Source organism: Dendropsophus ebraccatus, chromosome 6, assembly GCF_027789765.1.
Source record: "Dendropsophus ebraccatus isolate aDenEbr1 chromosome 6, aDenEbr1.pat, whole genome shotgun sequence".
Classification (NCBI taxonomy): domain Eukaryota; kingdom Metazoa; phylum Chordata; class Amphibia; order Anura; family Hylidae; genus Dendropsophus; species Dendropsophus ebraccatus.
The window spans coordinates 21,515,632-21,534,698 of NC_091459.1; the positions used below are offsets into that span (position 1 = coordinate 21,515,632).

At 39.7% G+C, this 19,067-nt stretch overlaps 1 protein-coding gene across 3 annotated transcripts in view; it reads right to left on the bottom strand.

Moving 5' to 3' along the window:
* The window catches only part of COL12A1 (collagen type XII alpha 1 chain), a 168,693-nt gene that overhangs the window by 14,649 nt on the left and 134,977 nt on the right, over window positions 1-19,067 (bottom strand). For all 3 annotated transcript variants that reach the window (XM_069974643.1, XM_069974646.1, XM_069974644.1), the window contains 7 exons: window positions 12,880-13,026; window positions 11,076-11,153; window positions 7,208-7,294; window positions 6,769-6,822; window positions 4,828-4,923; window positions 4,489-4,542; window positions 4,255-4,308 (listed from right to left, as the gene is read on the bottom strand). In XM_069974643.1, the coding sequence (XP_069830744.1) occupies window positions 4,255-4,308; window positions 4,489-4,542; window positions 4,828-4,923; window positions 6,769-6,822; window positions 7,208-7,294; window positions 11,076-11,153; window positions 12,880-13,026 (570 nt within the window). The remainder of the gene's footprint in view (window positions 1-4,254; window positions 4,309-4,488; window positions 4,543-4,827; window positions 4,924-6,768; window positions 6,823-7,207; window positions 7,295-11,075; window positions 11,154-12,879; window positions 13,027-19,067) is intronic.

Sequence of the window (19,067 nt, forward strand, 5' to 3'; positions counted from 1 at the left end):
TGGGAGGATAAGATTGGTATATCAGAAGATGTCACTGTCAATCCCGAGAGGAGTTTGTCTCACAAGTACAAGAGCTGCAGTGGACAGTGCAAGGGACACGGGTGAGGCCACATTGGGACACCGGGGGAGCACGGAGAGGTAAGCATTACATGTTCATTATGTTTACCAAGTGCAGCAATATATAAATGCTGGGTAACTGCATGTGACTTTACTATTGACACCCGCTCAGAGATATGAATATTACATCCAAAGAGGTAGAAAGCCTCCCCTGGAACTGCTTATCCCAAAATTAAGCAAAGGTCAAAACCCAATCAGTTGGTTCCCTCAAGATCCAATAATCAATGGGCTCTAGCATCAACAAATTTACAGAATTTACAGAAAAACAATACACTAAAACCATTGGAAAAGCTGTTATCCTATAAATAGAATTAGAATATAGAAAACATTGAATGAATGATTAAACTGACATGGTATTTACAGTCGGCAAATAGATACCAGGCAGTAACAATGCTACACGCAACGCTTTCTGACGCTTTATTTTGACCAGTCTTTTATCTCAATTTTCCAGATGAACTCTCAAAATGAAGCTCCAATTGTTAGAATCATAGGAGAATTCAAGGAAAAGGATTTCATTGTGATTTGTGTAATAAACCCGCATCATGTGTTTACATCTCCCCTGGTTTATCATAGCTGCTTCCAGCTTTTCCCTTTGGTGTCAATCCAAACAAAACTTGATTTGTATATATCCCCATTCCCTCCTCAAATGAAACAATAAACTGCTTATCAATCTAGAGAAGTTTGCATGTTTTCATAGACTATAGACAAAACAATGAAACCTGAAATAAACTATGGTCCATTAGCTCACACACTTTGTACAACTGAAAAAAAGTCATACATATAGGTCCCTTTAACAGTAATTTTTTTACAAACTTGTACATATTTTCTGTGTGGCCATATTGTACATTGGTATTGTAGATTAAAGGAGAAGTCCGGCGAAAGTTTTTATTAAAGTATTGTATTGCCCCCCAAAAGTTATATAAATCACCAATTTACACTTATCACGGAAAATGCTTAGAAAATGATCTTTTTCCCTGCACTTACTACTGCATCAAGGCTTCACTTCCTGGATAACATGGTGATGTCACTTCCTGGATAATAAGGTGATGTTACTTCCTGGATAAAATGGTGATGTCACTTCCTGGATAACATGGTGATGTCACTTCCTGGATAATAAGTTGATGTTACTTTCTGGATAAAATATTGATGTCACAACCCGACTCCCAGAGCTGTGCGGGCTGTGGCTGCTGGAGAGGATGATGGCAGGGGACACTGAGGGACACAGAGCACTGGAGGGACATTGAGCATCCCTCTGCCATCATCCTCTCCAGCAGCCACAGCCCGCACAGCTCTGGGAGTCGGGTCATGACATCACCATTTTATCCAGGAAGTGACATCACCATGTTATCCAGGAAGTGAAGCCGTGATGCAGTATTGTATTTTGCCCTGTGGGACTATAGACTAAATTTCCCCCATGTGTTGTGCCCCTAATACCACAGTATCAAGAAATGAGAATAAATTCCATACTGCATATTTAATATCTTTACTTCCCATTTAATGGTCACTGTGATTTCAAAAAACGTCCTTCTATTTCATATCTTAAGTGATTTGTAACATCTTTGTAAATCACTTAATTGACCAAAAGTGACTGCAGAAAAAAAGCTCATACTTTCCTAAAAGCTGCTGTCTACTACTTGTTGTTAAGCATAATCCGTCTCTAGTACCAGAGAGACCAAGATGCAACACAGGATTTGAGGGCAGGGCTTAGCTATTGTTATGTGCATGAGAGAGAGTGCTAAGAGAGAGAGAGAGAGAGAGTCTGGGCTGTGGGTGAAAAATGTCTTTAAGCCTGTCTCCATCCTTTAAAGCAGTGCTTCTCAAACTTTTTCTACTGGAGCCTCATCCAACCAACAAAATGATGCCTGGCCCTCACCAGAGTGACCAAGAGGATGCTGGGGACTCACCATCTATGGTGAATGTCCATGCAAATATAAAAACTATTGCTCAGCCTACACTCCATTTGTCTCCTAATCTATGTATGACATTAAATAAGTACAAAATGAGTCAATAATGTTCCTAAACCTGAGATTATTGCAGTCAGGGAAAGGATTGTGCATCTTATGGTTACTTTTGTGAGAACTGCCTCCTAAAGCTGGGCCTCACCAGCAAGTAGGAGGTACCTCACTGGTGGACCCCGCCTCACAGTTTGAGACTGCTTTAGAGGATCCACCCTGTCACTGAAAGGTAAATCAAGGCTTCCCTTTTAACTCAGAAGCAACAGTATTTTATTGTTTGGTATAACCTCTTCCTTTCTGAGCTGTTGCTTTTTCTTTAATTTCTGCTCACATAGTAAGCATAGTAAAGCCAGTGCATTAGTAACCTCTTCTTCCGCCATATGCACTATATAGAAGTCTGCTGTATATCATCCCAAGCACAGTGCCAGCTATATTTCATTGCACAGCAGTAGAGCATTAGGCACTGTGTAATACTGTGAGTGCACTGCTAAAACTGTGTACTACTGGAACATAGCCCAGCTCTTTTCCCACCCCATGAAATGGAGAGAATAAATATCTGTGCACCGCGGAGTTGACTATCCGGGTCTCAATATCTGCAGTAGGAGCGCTAAATCACATTATCGCCACTCTGAAGAGCAATTAATCTAACAAAACCATGCAGACTTTAAAAAAACTTTATAAATTATAGGTAGGCTTTAAATATGGTTCAGTTAATATGTTACTGTTCATTGGACAAGATAAGTCTTAGCCACTCTACGGGAATCCTGAAGCACAGATGTAAGGGAAACAAATGTGTTAAATCTATCAGCTAACCTAAATAATCCCTCGTTTTGTTTGGCTTTGACATAGTCCCATATTTTCCATCCTGGACTCTTCTTTGATGCCTGAAGAGCAAAAATCTAAAAATATAGATTTACAGGATGCTGGGCTGTTTGCTTTGCAAAAATTCAAAAATGTATTTGATTTTTATTTATTATGATGAACTAAACAATTGAAGAAAATTAAACTAAAAGAAATTCATGGAAACTTTGGAACTTTGGAACATTCATTACATGAAAGGATTATAGAAAAAGACAGTTTGGCTGAGAAAAACATTTTCCGGCCAGCGCCTCAAGCTGCTCGCAGGTCATTTGTTTAATGAGTGAGGATTAACTCTACAAGTCGTTATGTTCTGCTGCTTATTAAAAGATGCAAAATGATGCCCTATTATGTCATGTGCGAATGTTGTAGAACCGTATGCGTAGTTCACACTATGTAAAGTGTGCAAAACATATGTCATTAATAATTTGGTGGTTAGCACAGTTGCTGCTCAGTATTAGAGGGATGTTTCATCACAAATTCTATTTTTTTTCTGACTGCAATTCCAAAAAGTTTACACCAACTCAACCCACCCTTTAAATTACCTCCATGTTCATGAATAATAATAATTCAAGACAGTTCCCTGACACAGGGCTGGATAAAAAGCCATAAAAACAATAACAGGCCTGGTGCAGCTCATCTATAAATCTCAAACTGAGGTATATAGACAGAGACACAAAACCCAATGTGTCACAAAAGAGTGCAAGCTCTGTAAACCAAAAAGGAGTCTGTCTTCTAGGTATGAGTTCTAAAAACAAAGTATAGCAGTGTACTTATAACACAATAAATTTATTACCGACATCCTCCTATAAGATAATAAGACACCCCCACTGTCCTACTGACTAGCCTAAAGTAAGACATCCCTCCGAAAATAAGTAGTGAATGAGTCGCGGGGAGAGGGGGTGGGTGGGTGGGGGGTAGTCGGGGTTTAGAGGTGGGGGGGCGAGCCGGAAGAGGAAAACTAAGGGGGGGGGGGGGGGAGGCCCAGAGGGGGAGAGCCAAGGGGAGAGGAATAAGACATCCCTTTAAAATAAAACATAGTGCCTCTTTGAGAGCAAAACTTAATGTAGGCACTGTCTTATTTTCAGGGAAACACGCTAGTAGATATCCGCACTTAACTGCTAGTAAATGTATTGTATTATAAGTACACCGCTATACTTCTTTTGGAACACATACCTAGAGGACAGACTCCTTTTGGGATTAAAAAAAAACAAAAACAGACAAGTTATCCAAACCACAATGGAAAGTGTTTTGATTTTTCTTGAATTAATTTGTAATACTGCATTGTATGATAAAAAAAAAAAGTTAGATTTATGAAACATACCCTAGGCCCTGGCGGTCCCATAGGTCCGGGTGGTCCAGTTACACCAGGTGATCCCTTAAAATAGATAACAAATTCAGTGGAGTAGACACAATGATTAATATAATAACAAAAGATCAAGTGTAAATATTATTGAAATAACAGATTAACAAATGTGTATCCAGAATAAACAATCATTTAGGATTATGAAATAAATAAATAAATAATGCAAACATGAAGATACAGCCATCAGCTTACCATTCTTCCAGGCAATCCAGGGTCACCTTGATCACCCTTTATTCCTTGACGACCCTAAGTGAATACAGTGTAGAATAATCATGATTTGTTGCAATCTATGCGAGACCTTACAACATCACAGTATCTGATATGGTATCTTAAAATATTTTAAATACTTATATGGGGTTGGGAGTGTAATATTTACACATATTGTACATAATTCAAGCATACATCCTTCTCTATCAACTTATTTATAATCATGAATCACCACCAAATATTTGACAGGAATACTTTAAAGTATAAGATATATTTTATGGCATTTTCCAACAAATTCCTTTTTTTTTTTTTTTGCCAACTTACAGGTTCTCCGGGAATAGAAAGTCCTGGGGGTCCTTGAGGTCCAGGAAGCCCTTGTGGACCAGGTGGGCCTTGATCACCTCGTTGACCCGGGGGGCCCTACAATCAAAGGTTGACAAAACAGAGATACAATTTAGTCAGATCAACATGAAAGATGTTCAATTCCCATTTCCCATTTCTTCCCAATCTTTATGAGTGTCTGTTAGATTTCGTGTCCACTTCTGGCCAGAAAACTAATAAAGCCCTCAACATCAACTTTCTATTCCAAACACTGGATGTGATTAAATAGTTTTTTTTTATATACAATTCTGGAATGTTTGAAATGTATCTAAAAGACTAGTCTATATCTCCCTGTTCGCTCTGTTTCAGTCCAATTATTTACAACTTGTATTTATATTTTCCGCTGGGAATTTCCCGATTGATGTCTCTTCAATATGAAGACACGGTAATCCCTCTAAGTATGCAGCGGGGCAGATTTACTAATCCTGCTTAATATTTAGACAGCATAAATGTAAACCAGGCAATCTGAACATGCACAAAATGTATAACAGTGCTCACGATACATGATTCAGTGCTGTGCCCAGCTACTGAGAGAACTGTCCTGCCCTGCGACTACAGTCCTCTTTCTTCGCCTGCCTGGAACTGATCTTGAGAGAGGGCAAAGTTAAGTGTGAAGGAGTTACAAAAAGAGTTCTACTAGAAGAGGTACATATGATAGAGCTCTATGGGGGAGATTTATCAAACATGGTGTAAAGTGAAACTGGCTCAGTTGCCCCTAGCAACCAATCAGATTCCACTTTTCATTTTCCAAAGAGTCTGTGAGGAATGAAAGGTGGAATCTGATTGGTTGCTAGGGGCAACTGAGCCAGTTTCACTTTACACCATGTTTGATAAATCTCCCCCATTATGCGTACTGTGTAAAGTAAGGTTGTGTGCAGCATATGTGACATACACTAAGGTACATTAATGTGCCTGTATTATGACTGTATGCAAGTCTCTACCCCACTGATTTATTGATTTAAACTGACCTTATCATAGTTATAGTCAGTCTAAGCCATTACACCTGCAATTAGGCCAGACAGGACCTTAGTTTGTAATCAGCACTCACAAATGCTTTTATACTAAACAGCCTAACATATCCGACCCCCTTTTTAACCCTAGACCACAAAAGTTAGTAACACTGTCCGCCCCACTGTCTCAGCCAAACATGGGGGGGCCTTTAATGAGTATATAATATAGTTGTTCTGTTTCCTAATGTGTAAACCAGGAGTTAGTCAGGTGTGTCTTGTAGTCCAAAAAATAAGGCAATTGGCTAAAATATCAAAAGAAAAGCAGGTAATCCTAATTGTTAAGGAGAAGTCCAGCGACAACATTTTTTTTTTTTTCGGAAACGGCAGGGCCTCACCTCTTCCTATGCCTTTGAGGCAATGGATGGCAGCTCCAGGATCTCCTGAGGTGCAGACGTCGATGGACAGCTTGCTCAGACAGTCAGTGACAGGGGTGGGAGGCCACTTCAGTTGCTGATTGGCTGAGCGGGATATCTATCAGCCAGGATAGGCATTTTCGCCTGAGTCGCGACCTCATCACAACTCGGGGGAAAATGCCTTCTGGCAGGGTCCTGAAGCCAGTTCAGCGACGCATCGCGGGCATGGGGAGAGGTAAGCAATCGGTGTGTTGTTTTCTCCCTTTCCCTTGCTGGCTGTCAGGAATTGGCTATGGATGCGCTTCTTCTTTAAATACATGGCTGCAAATCAGCTGCTACGGGGACTGCTGGTATGAGTGTTAGTGGCATGTGCCAAAGCCCATATAAAAACTCACTAGGTCACTTCAAATAACTGGAGTAGGAAATTTTAAATGATAAATAATGAACAAAACTTGTACTAAGTGTTAAATTACATAAAGGTTCACATATAATACATATAGTATAACATTGTGTAGACTTACAGAAGGGCCATCTGTGCCCCTGTCACCTCTGGGGCCTTTGCTACCAGGCATACCCTAAAAATGAAAGGAAAGGTTTGTAATTCAGTTATATCAGGCAGAAATATTTAACTCCTAATAGAAAAAATCTTGAGTTCTCAAAGGTTTAAGATCTGTATTTTTTCCTTATTTCTTATTTTTAGCATATTTGGCAAAAAGTCACCAGAAATCTTCCACTAAAGCACATCCACATTTCATTAATTCTGCCAGTCTTTTTTTTTTTTTTTTTTGTAGTTTACAAATAAAGCTGTTTAAAAAGAAATGCAAAAAAAAGGCTTAAAATAATTGTTTGAGAACCTGGAGAAACACCAAAACTATAAAAAAAACTTCTTAATCAGTGAAGGCAAACAACATTTTTCTTAATTTGAGCTATGAAATGAATAGGTATTACGTATATACTTACAGACGGGCCAGCTGGTCCTGGAGCTCCCACACTGTCTTGTGCACAAGTACAAGCATTTGGTAGTGCCGGGCACTTAGCTTCATCTCTCTGAAATAGATTGAGTAAAAATTAACTGGGTTCTTTGTAGAGTGCATCCCCCTATCAGTTTAATGCAGGCTCTTACTATTCAGACGTAATATTATAATTTATTAATGGTGCGTTCACACCTACAGGATCTGCAGCTGATTTTCTGCAGCAGATTTCATTTAAATAACTGAACACAGCATCAAATCTGCTGCAGATCTGCTGCAGATCCTGTAGGTGTGAACACACCCTAAAGGAGTATTCAAGCGAAACAATTTTTTAAAAAAATTCTTTTATAAAGTTATATATTTTTTCACATTTCCGTTGACTGGCAGCAGTAAGGGGTGACACAGGCCCTTTGCTGCTACCAGTGGTCATGTCAAGAAATGCAGGGCATCAGAAGCCCTGGTCCCGACACAATTAAGGCCAAGCGATTATTGCCCGTTATGGCCGATAATCACTTGGTATTATAGGTACAAGACAATGATCAGCCGACATGCACAATGCTCGCAGATCGTTGTCATTTAACATGTTGAAAGAAAACCATCCCGCTAGCAACAGTCTGCTGCCGGTCGATCCATGCAATACAACTGGTGGCAGCAGACCACCATTATTGACTATACGCTCGTTGTCAGTGCATGTAATAGTACCAACAACGAACAGGGAATGAGGAGCAAGCGAGCTCTGACCAGACAGGTCGGCACTCGCTTGCTTCTAATATCGGGCCATGTAATAGGACCCTTAGATATGCATGCATTATTTTTTGTTTTTTTGCCCCGTAATTTCAAAAGGACTCTGCAACAGAGACTCCAAAATTCAGAATTTAACCTAAAATGGATATCTCACACTAGCTGTGTGGTAGAAGTCCAACTTCTGGGACATCTACCAATCACAAGAACGGACTGTCCTCCAAGGGAATGGAGCAGCACCCCACCGCACATGCATGCATCATTCTCTATGGGGCTTCTGAACTCAACTGTTTTTTGTATTATCAAAATTGTTGGAACAATGGAGCAATATGATACAATATGGAATGTTAACATAACGTTTATCTACTTTATTCTGTTTCTTACCCTATGTAATGGAAATATCTATGAAAAAAAAATGTATTGAAAGTAAAAGTCCTATAAGCCCTGCTGCGCCATTCACTCAGGGGCAATTCATTTGCATTCTCATGATGGTTAAGGGGTCCTTTTCATGTTCCAATTGGTTGGAATCATCACCAATCAACTAGGTGGACAGGTGGTAAATTAAAGTTTTTAACTTTTAATCTTGGGATCACCCCTTTGAGATGACTGACAGATGTCTAAGGCATAAGTGCCAACTAATCTTCAGAAGAAGTCAGATGTATTTAACATTTAAAGAATTAGTCTCTCCCTATCTCTCTCCATCTCTTTCTTCATAAGTAGGAGATTAAATTAGTGTTTTCTATTTTCCTGTAGAACATATGAGATGCAGTATGTTCTGTACTTTTCAATGGATATCAAAAAATATCTATGAAAGGTGTCGGTAAAATGTTCTGCAGAATTAACGTCGGCTTATACGAAAGGTTGTGCTTACTGATGCCATCACGTGTGAAAGCCATCAGGCCACAAGTGAGATTATGATACTAAGTGAAATGTACACAGTGCTGGGAATTAACCTTCCTGACACAATATACCAATTTGTTCATAGTTGGCTGATAGTGGCTAATACGTGATGTAAGAGATGCCACAGATGGTTCGAAGAATTACTTTTCTAAAGTAGATTATTTTCCTATTTGTTGCCAAACCGTATTTGACTTTTCCAGTTCCACTTTGTATATCTTAGCAGCTTGCTAGAGTCATCCGATATCCGAAAAGCCTTTGTGTTTGTGCAAGTTTCCTAAATTAATGACATTCCTATTGGCTACTAGTTTACATCTATTTCTGCTTTAAGTCTGGGCATAATTGTGTAATCAGTTGAAGAATAAAAACATAGCAAATGCACCAATGATTTATTGGGCTGAGAGAGTTGAGAGAGTTTAATACCTTTACCAGAAAGCCTTGATGCTTTGGCAGTTTAATCTTTTTTTTTTTTTTTACTGCCACTACGTAATATTTAGGTCTTGCGAAATTTGTTGGAGATTTATGAGGACGTTACGAGAATCTTGAAGAATTATTCCTTCCAAAATGACTGAAATCATCCTCTTTTTAAACAGTTAAATTCTGCACAATTTTTTTTATCAATGTCAGGATCAGCGGATGTGAGTCCACATGTCTATTTCTAACGGTGTTGTCTTAGTGTATCCTCCGCTCTTCATAAGATGCTCCTGATGGTGGAGATAGGCTTTCCCGGAGGATACTCCAGGTCGCTAGCTCTTCAAAAATAAGGAACACATGGCAGCTGGCAAGACCAGATGGCAAGGGTGGTAACCACCCAAGTTGTCAAACATACAGTAGATGCTGGCACATCTACGCCAGATGCAGGTGAAAAAAGACACAGGTGCAGGTCACAAGGTTCAGGTGACACAATTCTGGTAACGGTTCAGGTGAATGCAACTGGTACAAACACGGATTGGGTCAGGTCCCATAAACTCAGTATAGGAACACGCAGGGATACAGTAACCAACTGGGAGTGCAGGACCAAAGGACCTTGACGCCAAGGCAGGGCACATGTGTAGGACTCCTCCTTATATACTTAAGCCACAGGTTGGGATAATTAGGCTATAAGGGGGAGATTTATCAAAGGGTGTAAAATTTAGACTGGTGCAAACTGGCCACAGCAACCAATCACAATTCCTCTTTCCTTTCACCAGAACTGGAAGCTGAGCTGTGATTGGTTGTTGTGCCAAGTTTGCACCAGTCTAAATTTTACACCCTTTGATAAATCTCCCCCATAGTATTTAAAACTGAGCACCCCCTCTAGTGGCTGGATCTATATTGCATGAAGAGAGGACACATGCTGCTCCATTCAGCTAGGCCCAAAAGCCTGAAGGACTAGCGACGGAGAGCAGGGCAGCGGAAGAGAATGGGGACACTGTTCGTCGATGGGAAAATATGGCTGCGGTGGTGAGCAAGAAGGACAGAGTTACAATCGCCATATTTAACAAAAATATATCTGGCAATGTACTCATACGGGGGTTTTGTTTTCGCCGGACAAGTGATATTTTTCAGTTGCCACTATTTTAAGATACATATTATTTACTGATAAGCTGATAAGGGGAAGTCTAACAGAGAGGGGGAGGGAATATAAAACAATGTTAACTTACCCATACTTGTGCCCTGTAGCGCCGCTCCTTGGTGCCGTTCTCTTAGCTGCAGCTTCATGACCCTGGCTGAGTGATTGCCTGCTTAGCCAATCAGTGACTGATTGTGGAGGCAATTGCTCAGCCGTGCCATAATGTTGCAGCTGGAACAGCGGGGTAGCTGCACATGACATACCTGGAGCAGCACAATGGAGGCATGAGGAAGGGTGAGTTTATTGTTTCTTATTTTTTAAACTACAATCCTCAGAGAATCTTCCCTAAATCACTTTTTTTTTTTTTTTTAACATTTCTGTACTTCACCCCCTTTCCTGAACCTGAGGCACCAGTCTGGTCACTGTAGTTGCGGCAGGACTGCGGATATAACAGTCGGATCCCGCGTCGATCCGATGGGCTGTGCTTTTGAGCCCAACAAATCAGCAGGGAGTACATGGCTCCCAGGACTTGGCAGCTCTGTTATACAGTACATTTTATATTTTTAACAAAACGTAACTTCCTATATGCCTAAACTGCTCTGAAAAGTATACCCTGCTACTGTAACCCTAGTATTACCGCATGTAAAAATATTTATTTAAGACTTACCATTGAAGCGATATCACAGCATCTATCCCGGCTTGTCCAGGTTACAGTACATACAATGTCAAACATCTGGAGAAGGAACTGGGAACAAGGCAAAGACTTGTTTACTGGTCATGTCATTTGTGTATTTCTTTATCAGACATTTCGAGACATTTGCTTAGCATCCACATCTGAACATATGACAAATGAACATCTGCAGCGAATTACATAGTGTGATGTCATCTTGTAAGTGAATTTAAGTTCTACTTGCTTGGCAAGTATCTCCATTGTAAAATTCATTGTTCTGGCAATATTTGATGTGGCACATAAAAATTCTCTGAAGTATTATACCTTGGGAGATTGCCAAGCGGTGTCCCAGCTTTTACATTTTCTATAGTATTACACATTAGTGTACACTAACCGAACAGTGGTTGAGATATGTGCATTTTTTCAATGGAAACACTTCAGTAATATCAAGTCTCCTCTTCTCCTTACTTGCTCTGCTAGTGTGCTGGAGCACAGGGAAGAGAGTGGACTCTTAGCCAGAGGTATATGACTGCCTCGAGCCAGAAAAGTGATTGACAGGACTGACAGCCAAAGGCTCATCGTCCTGAAAAAAAGTGCAGCATTAAACTGTGTGTGCTCCTGATAAGAACCGTATACAGTTAAAGGGCCAGGGACAGTATCCAATGAAACTTGACCGGGTGCTGCCACTGGCCCAGTCCGGCTTGCAGCGCATCCAGAATTCTGGCCAGATTCTGGAAGCACATCCGGAGCTGTCTGAAATTCTGGATGCTCCTATAGGGTGGCCGTGCTTAATAGAACCCTATGGATCAGGAAATCGATCCGGATTTCCAGATAAGAAACATGAGGTCACAATATAAAAAATGGAATGTAAGGTTGTAGTCGTACAGTTTGGAAGTGTAATGTGCAGTCAAAAATTTTGTTTTGCTTTTTGGATGTGATGATTAGCTGTGTAGCTTTTTCTTTCGATTTTTTTATGTTTATGTTATACTTTCCTGACCAACAGAACATTACTTTGCAAAATAGTGATCTTTGGTATAAGAAGTAAATTAGCTTGGATGATACCACATTTGGCAGGCATTATAGCTGTTTACATTTTAACAGGGAGAAGAATAAATGGGGCTGACACCTTACGGCTAGGTTCACACAACGTACTATTTTTTTAAAAGAATGGCTGTTGTTTTCCAATAAACCAACAGCTGTTCTTTTCATATTGCAAAAAAAATGCATTGAAGTCAATGAAAGTCAATGAAAATGAAACTGTTTTCAAACAATCTATTGAGCAACTGACGTAAAAAAAAATATATAATACGTTGTGTAAACATAGCCTTAGAGATCAAGTGGGTTCAAATTCAACTTGCTTGAACCAATGTTTCCTCAAAAGGAGAAATGAAGGTACATTAGTGCATTCCCACAAACTGTATATAAATAGTTAATAAGTACGGCCAGTTTTACTTATCTTCCATCAGCAAAGCATATATGCTGGATACCCACGGGGAAACGGGTCGGGTTATTAGTGTTTTGTGTTTCTGTTACTTAACTATATGATTTGTGATTGTTTTTTGGAATATTAATCACTTTTTGGGTGTTGTTGCCTTGATATCAAGGATCTGATGATCCGGGCGACTCATATCTAGTTTGCACCCCATATTTATGGATGCAAAAGGTGCGAACTTAATTGTTTTGTGGCGTTTTGGGCATTTTAGCCGGATTAATAAATGTGATGTTGTAACTGTGTGATATGCCTCTGTGATGTCATATATACTTGGAAACATGTCATGGATTCTGTTGAGAGGTGACTTACTGGAGCAGATTTCTTGTCACCCCTGAGCTTTCCAAGGACTTCAAATCCATCTGTGGGAATAGCACCAGCTTCCTTTATCGGTTTCTCCGCCACTTCGCTACAGTCAATATAAATCCTCACATATGTAGGAGACACAATAATGTGGACCTAAAGAAAAGAAAATTGTCATTCACTTGTTTTCAGGAAAAAAAATTAAAGTCACTTCTGAAGTTGGATTAAAACATCTCAATTGAAATAACACAAATATCCACGTGTTCGTGGAACCATAGCACATCATTAAAGTAAGCAAGCGAGAACATCCAGTTACACATTCTTCTTCTCTATGTCTCCCACTATTACGTGATAACCCAAAGCCGGCTTTCAGTCTTCTCTAAAGCCAGTTAGATTAGGACACCAGAGCAAGGAGACACTGAAGAAGGAATTTAAGTATCCTGTATGTTATCTCAATCAAGTTCTTCAAAGGGGTATTTGCATCTTAGAAACTGGCAGCCTATCACTAGATTACGCTAATATTTTAAGACTGGTAGGGATCCAACCATTGGGGCTAATCCTGAGAATAAACAAGAAACAGCACAACATAGTACTACATTCCCATCTACATATTCCCACTCCAAATCACTACAGCTGGTTCCATTGACAAATCCTTAGGGTACTATTACACAGCTTGATCATTTTAGTAAATGGCCGCCAATCTGCTAGATCGGCGCTCGTTTACTGGACCTATTACACGGCACCATAATCGGGGAGAAAGAGCTTCATGGACATCATTAGCGATGTCCATGCGGCCCTTGCCCAAGCACCTGATACCTTACATCTCCCCACTCTCGGTCTTCTCTTGGTTCCCGTAGCAATCTTCAGGTGTTGGCCATGCATCGCTATTATACATAGCAATGCGTGGTCGGCGCCCGATGATTTTAGGTCCAAACCTAAACCAACGATCAGCTGATGATCGTTGTCATTGGCTAATCGTCTCTATTACACAGAGCAATAATCGGCCCAATCAGCCCGATTCAGCAGATTATCGCTCCATGTAATAGGGTCCTTAGCAGTTACTGCATTGTATCTTATGAACCACACATCTACAAGAAATTGTAAACTAATATCATGACTGCAATATACATGCAAAATATATATATATATATATATATATATATATATATATATGCAGTAGATATCAGTAACACAATGAAAAGAACAAAAGTCGTGCCAGCAGACGGGTTCTGACCAGAAATCAGATTTTATTTTTTTTATTTCAGCAAAAATGAGATCCACAGCAAAAGTGCAAGTATGAGCTGAATATGCAACGTTTTGGTGATCACATCACCATTTTAAAAATCATAAAAATCACTGGAATTTTTCCACATTTCTGGAGTGCTGTGGAGTATTATATATACTCTTGATTATATGTCTTGATTAACATTGGGAATTGATGTATACTGTAGATAGGATACATTTAGAGGAATGGACTTGTGGGGTTTGGAATTTTGTAAAAACTGTGGCACCAAAAGGGCACATTAAAATAGCAGTGGGAGAAATATTCTAAAATATTGTAATTTGAAACCATAACTCTATCTGAAAGCTTTCAACATGTCAACTCAAAATAAGACATACCAGTGCTGAATACTAACCTGTCACGCTCCACTGCAAATGCCAGTTCCTGGGCCACCTAATGTCCACCGCTGTCATCTTCTTCTGAACTTTTGCTGATGTGCAGCGAGGACTGAAAGTGACTGATCAGTAAAGATCTTATGCTAAGCGGTCATTTCCTGTCTGCACTGTGTGTCAGCGGAAGTTCAGTAGAAGACGACAGCGGCGGTCATCAGGTGCGGGAAGGGTAAGTATTCAGCACTGGTATGTCCCTGGCAGCATCAATGAATGGTCACTTACACTGTACAAACTCTTTATAGTAAAATAAGCATATATATAAGGCACATAAAGTATGTCATATAAATCATATAAATCCCTACTGTAATCTATAAATAAAAGAGTTCCCATCTCAACTAATATAGGTAACTAAAGATGAGTCGATCAGAACCCGAACGATTGGCATTTGATTAGCGGTGGCTGCTGAACTTGGATAAAGCTCTAAGGTTGTCTGGAAAACATGGATACAGCCAATGACTATATCCATGTTTTCCACATAGACTTAGGGCTTTATCCAACTTCAGCAGCCACCGCTAATCAAACGCCGAAAGTTTGGGTTCGCATGCTCGAGGTTCGCTCATCTCTATAGGTAACCTATTGGTAAACTTGTAGGACACGTCAAGTTAAATATTTTTGCAAATATATATATATATATATATATATATATATATATATATATATAGTGACTAAAAAAAGCTAAATCAATAGGTGTCCCTCATTTGTAATGCCGTCCACACATTGCAGTATATACACATATTTATCCCATTATATTGGTGGATATGCTTAACTTCACTACATAATTGGCCACAGATGTATTAAAATCTTATTAGCAGAGAATGTTGGACAGTCTTACATAGCAGTCGCCGCTTAGAGACCATAATTATTTCCAGCACAGAGGACAGTGCTTTGCAGAGTAGATTAAGCTCGATTTTATCCCATACAAAATTCCATTGACTGTGCTATATTCTTATTAATAGGCAATGGCAGATAGATAATCCTCAGAACAATATTTTGGTGTTAAGAGTAATTTAACTAGAAAGTTGGTCTCTTGAGGAGACACATGTCTCATTAGCTTTTACATTGGAAGAACATTTATGTTTATTCATGGTCCTTTTAGCAATGGAAGCCCGCATGACATTATCTATCTATCTATCTATCTATCTAGGATCTAGGGTTGGGTTCAGTCTGTTGTTTGGATGAAATTTAGGATCTGCTCTGGTGCCAAAATTTATTTGCGGGAGCCTGGTCGGGGGTGGTCTGTGGTTAGTTGGTGGGTCTGGTCTGGGATATTAGTTGGTGGGCCTGGTCTGGGGTGTTAGTTGGTGGGTCTGGTCTGGTGTGTTAGTTAGTGGGCCTGGTCTGGGGTGTTAGTTGGTGGGTCTGGTCTGGGGTGTTAGTTGGTGGGCCTGGTCTGGGGTGTTAGTTGGTGGGCCTGGTCTGGGGTGTTAGTTGGTGGGTCTGGTTTGGGATATTAGTTGGTGGGTCTGGTCTGGGATATTAGTTGGTGGGTCTGGTCTGGGGTGTTAGTTGGTGGGTCTGGTCTGGGGTGTTAGTTGGTGGGCCTGGTCTGGGGTGTTAGTTGGTGGGCCTGGTCTGGGGTGTTAGTTGGTGGGCCTGGTCTGGGGTGTTAGTTGGTGGGTCTGGTCTGGGATATTAGTTGGTGGGTCTGGTCTGGGGTGTTAGTTGGTGGGTCTGGTCTGGTAGCTCATTTTCTCTCATGGCCTAGTCTAGGTCTGAATTCATTTTGGATTGTGTCTTGATTAACATTGGGGATTAATGTATACTGTAGATAGGATACATTTAGAGGAATGGACTTGTGGGGTTTGGAATTTTGTAAAAACTGTGGCACCAAAAGGGCACATTAAAATAGCAGTGGGAGAAATATTCTAAAATATTGTAATTTGAAACCATAACTCTATCTGAAAGCATTCAACATGTCAACTCAAAATAAGACATACAGTACCAGTGCTGAATACTTACCTGTCACGCTCCACCGCAAATGCCAGTTCCTGGGCCACCTAATGTCCACCGCTGTCATCCTTTTCTGAACTTTTGCTGATGTGCAGCGATTAATGAAAATGACTGATCAGTATAGATCTTATGCTAAGCGGTCATTTCCTGTCTGCACTGTGTGTCAGCGGAAGTTTAGTAGAAGACGACAGCGGCGGTCATCAGGTGCGGGAAGGGTAAGTATTCAGCACTGGTATGTCCCTGGCAGCATCAATGAATGGTCACTTACACTGTACAACCTCTTTATAGTAAAATAAGCATGAATATAAGGCACATAAAGTATGTCATATAAATCATATAAATCCCTACTGTAATCTGTAAATAAAAGAGTTCCCATCTCAACTAATATAGGTAACTAGAGATGAGCGAACCGGGTTCGGGTTCGAGTCGATCCGAGCCCGAACAATTGGCATTTAATTAGCGATGGCTGCTGAACTTGGATAAAGCTCTAAGTTGTCTGGAAAACATGAATACAGCCAATGACTATATCCATGTATTCCACATAGCCTTAGGGCTTTATCCAAGTTCAGCAGCCACCGCTAATCAAATGCCGAAAGTTTGGGTTCGCATGCTCGAGGTTCGCTCATCTCTATAGGTAACCTATTGGTAAACTTGTAGGACACGTCAAGTTAAATATTTTTGCAAATATATATATATATATTTTTTATAATAGCTATATATACACCAGCCACACCACTGCTTGTCCAGCAGAGTGGTGGTCGGTAACCTAAGCAATGCACTGTCAACAATGTTAAGTAATCACACTGTATATAAAATTAAAGGGGTATTCCAGGAAAAAATAAATTTTTACCCTATCCACAGGATAGGGGAAAAGTAGGAGATCGCAGGGGGTCTGACCTCTGTCCACCACACTTCTATGTGATGAATAGATCTGTGGGTACGGCACGTGACCCGCGGCTCTATACATTCCAATGGAGTGACGGAAAAAGCAGTTTCCATCACTCCATTCATAATACAGAAGCTAAGGCCCAGAAGCCCCTCTATCTCCTACTTTTCCCTTATCCTATGGATAGGGGAACTGTTTATTATTCCTGAAATATGCCTTTAAGTTAAAACAGTATGAAGATGTGAAAATCAAGTTTCTATTCAAACTTTATTTTCCCAACAGTATTTTAATAACTACAAGTCCAATCCTATTTGGACACTTGCCTTTTCCGTATAATTTTCTGCACAAAAGTTATTGAATGGACGGTTAAGTAGAAGTTATTTTTTAATAATCTATTCAGACTATCAGTTCATTTTCTTATACTGAGCACAGAATGAAATTTTGAAATGTCCTTTTTTTTTTTTTTATAAAATTTTCAGTTGGCTGTAAGAGAAAGCCAGAACCAAATTCCATTGCTGATTTCCAAGGCTATTTTGAAATACTTGGCATCGAGTTGAAACGAAGAGTACATTTCCGTACATGTACTTTGTTAAATGCAGACTTTTGTATTATGCCTACAATATGTATTTGTAGTAAAGATGCAAAAACAATAAGACTGCCTATGTATGTATATATGTACAATTTTTTTAACTATTCCACAGAGAATGTGTGCAACATATTCGTGTAACAAAAATTTTATTGAGACTAGAAAAAAACAAAAAACAAAAACAGTATGTTATACAAAATAGGCTTCTCCAGATAAATGCACTTCACAAAGTCACCGAGCTCTGATAAATGTAACATTACTCTCTGAGAGCACATATGGTTTTCTTCCAAAAAAACCCACAGACAAATCCTCTAAGAGACTGACTTTGGTTTATTTAGGATTTTGTCACTCACTTCCTTTACTTCAGGATCACGGACTATTGAAGTGTTTTCCGTTGCCATGAAAATATATAAACACCAAGGCATTTAAAGACTCCTCAAATACTGGCGTCTTCTTCGAGTTTTAGGCCTCTCTGGATTCAGCCAACCACATTTCTATTAAACAACTAAAACCTCATGTGTAAACCCATGCTTTAAATCAAAGCCATGACATCAGTGCAGACTGAGCGGACCTCCCCTTATTCTTTCTAGCCAACCACAGGACTAAAAAGGAACAATTTTCACAGAGAATCATGGATTAGCATTGCTGTACTACTGGAGGGCTTTGTATGTTTTCCTCTGGGTCCTCTGCTTAACTCTCATTACCCAAAAACATGAAAAAGTTAGGGCTGAGATAAGTAAGATACTATATATTGAGCTTCAATGGATAATGAATAAAATAATGTTCATGGCATTTATTTGTGGACGGTTTTTGCAAACAAGGGACAATATTTTTAGTTGTTCACACCTATTTTTTTCCGCCGCCGTTACTATAAAATTCAATGTACCTTCAAAAAAGAACCACACTTAAAAGGACCCGAATAATAAGATTTATTTGTAAAGTGCCAACAGATTCTGCAGTGCTTCAAACTAGAATAATGTACCAACAGCCATCGTTGTAATGACTGATGCCATTTGGAACTCAAAAATGACGGACGTCATTTTAAAAAATAAAGAAAAAAGTCATGTGAACATTAGAGATGAGCAAACTTTTTAAAAGTTC